At 48.6% G+C, this 2,500-nt stretch overlaps 1 protein-coding gene across 1 annotated transcript in view; it reads left to right on the top strand.

Annotated features, from left to right (window-relative positions):
• The window catches only part of LOC311315274 (arf-GAP with coiled-coil, ANK repeat and PH domain-containing protein 3-like), a gene marked incomplete at both ends in the record, with an annotated part of 84,628 nt that overhangs the window by 40,361 nt on the left and 41,767 nt on the right, over nucleotides 1-2,500 (top strand). The window contains 2 exons of the mRNA XM_084445902.1: nucleotides 1-35; nucleotides 1,245-1,298. The exon at nucleotides 1-35 is cut by the window's left edge and continues 85 nt beyond it. Coding sequence (XP_084302028.1) covers nucleotides 1-35; nucleotides 1,245-1,298 — 89 coding nt within the window. The remainder of the gene's footprint in view (nucleotides 36-1,244; nucleotides 1,299-2,500) is intronic.

Genomic DNA, 2,500 nt, shown 5'->3' with positions numbered 1-2,500 from the left:
TGTCCCAGCAGTGCAAGAAGGAGGAGGTTATCTCCGTAAGTAGAGGGGAGACCTGCCGAACGCTCTCTCTTTCTGACGCTTCTATCCGTGACGTGCGCGTCCGTATGAGACTCGTGAACCTGCGCCGCTTACTTCACCACCTGTGTGTGATTTTTTTAAAAAGAAAGATATTTGGTAACATTTTAACTCCTAGCGAAGTACAGTAGGTTGCCACAAGTGGTATTGGATCTGTCATTATATTGGTCGGCGTTATATACAGAGAGGATCACATTGTTACTGTATATGCAGAGAGGAGCACAGTACAGTAGCTTCACTGTAGTCCCCTAGGATGCAGCGGTGAAGTGAACAGCTTGCTAATGTTCTTCACAATAGGAATACAGCAGTATCCATATTATTAACGTTATCTGAAGAACTCCAGATATTCGACATCGCACAATAACACATGAAACAGCGTTATATTAGAAGACGTTTTGTTGAACGAAAAGCCAGGTGTGTGCAGCGGGCCGTGTGTTCTTCCTCACAGAAAGACCTCCCAGAATGCAGCAGGGTCTGAGGACCGGAGCTCCGTCGCTCGTTCATCAGCTTCCTCCCGCTTCACATTCCGCCCGGTTTCCCCCCTCTTGAAGAATAACCGTCAGATATGTAAACAGTATTGTCCAGACCCAGACGCTTTCACACACTACCGCCAGCTGGGAAATATGGCCGTGGGAGGCGGCGGCCATGTTTATCCAAACAGTTTACATGGTGGGGAAGGATGGAGATATGAGATGTGTGGGTTTATACGGTCTCTCTCCCCACAGTTCTCACAGAGGGCTCGCTAGGCTAAAGGATTTGATGCTAGCTCATGCTAGTTCTAGCTGAAATCACTGTTCATTTTTTTGTCATTTGCGGTACCGTTTTTCCCTCACAAACATTCCCGATTTTATCCAAATTTATAGGGATTGAGGACGCAAGTTGACGCTAATTCCTGTTGAATGCTTACGCTCGTTAGCTCAGAGGCTAGTTTTCTCCATTTGCTACCGAGCTTCTAGTTAAAACCCCAAAACGAATCCCCTCGAGTCTCAATCAGGGAGTTACTCACATAAAGAGAAACGGATGAATTCCTCAGATCAGTCGGGAGTCTACGGTGGTGCAGCCGTAGATCAGAGCTGCCCGGAGGCCGTTAGCCCCGGGTACGGAGGCAGCGGCATGTTCACGTCCGCGTGTGTGTTAACACTCGTCTTTCTCTCTCCCTGTCACTACAGGAATGTCTGGAGAAGTGTGGAGAGAGCCTCCAGGAGATAGTCAACTACCATATGGTAAGACACACACACATACACACACATGTACTGTAATCTAGACTCGCACACAGGCAGACACACACACATACACGCACACGCACACACGCACGCACACACACACACACACACACACACACACACACACACACACACACACCTACATTCTCTCTCTCATCTTGAAGGCCTCAGACTGAAGGTTGCAGAATGGTCCCCTGGAGGTTGACGTCCTGACCAGTCTTGGCATGTTAGCGTATTTCAGGCGTGAAGACCCTCCTGGGTCCTGTGTTACGCAACGCTAGCTACACGTGTGTGTGTGTGTGTGTGTGTATGTGTATGTGTGTGTGTGCGTGTGTGTGTGCTCAGTCATGACCTCACACAGTAATGGTGAATCTGTCGACACAGAGGAGTGCACATATGTGTGCGTGATTCAAACCACATGCCTAGTCAGGCACACAGATGTGTAAGATAACACACACACACACACACACACACACACACACACACACGTTCAGAAAGCCTGTACTACTCTCGTGTGTGTTACGACTGTATCTGATTTCGCCTGATGAGTGTTTTTGGCCGTGGGGTCTCCCAGTCTGTTCAGCAGGGCCCTCTGGTTTGAGGGACGCCCTGACAGGAGCCAACGCTGTAACAGTTAGCAAACAAATCACACAAACATCGACACACAACCCTCCAAGACAACATGTCTTTCACGTTAGGCCTTTAGACTACTCCAACTCTTGTACAATACAATGTTCTTATTCTGTTTTTGAGGGACATTCCAGTTAAATAACCAATTTCTTGCCATTGTACCATGTCAAAGTCTCTTAGTGGTTGTAGCCAGATCTGAGCTGGTCTCAGGCTTCAGTGAGCATGCCCTGGCCCGGAGGAACCAATGGAAGAGCTCCAAATATGCAAACCTCACCCTATTGGACACCGAGCCAAGCTCAAGTAAACAGTCGCCAGCTTGACCGAAGTCTTGATTGGAAAGCTGAGACCAACACACACACACACACATGCACACACACAAACACGCACACAGGCACACACACAGGCACAAACATGCACACACACACACACATGCACACGCACACATGCAGGCACACACACACACACACATACACACACACATGCACACACACGCACACACACACAAACATACACACATGCACACTCACCATTTGCCATTGCCTTTTTGCACACGCGCACACACACACACAGAG

This window comes from Borostomias antarcticus (assembly GCF_949987555.1).
Source record: "Borostomias antarcticus genome assembly, chromosome: 11".
NCBI lineage: Eukaryota > Metazoa > Chordata > Actinopteri > Stomiiformes > Stomiidae > Borostomias > Borostomias antarcticus.
Note: the sequence above shows the minus strand (reverse complement) of the source record. Positions and strands in the feature narration are given on the sequence as shown.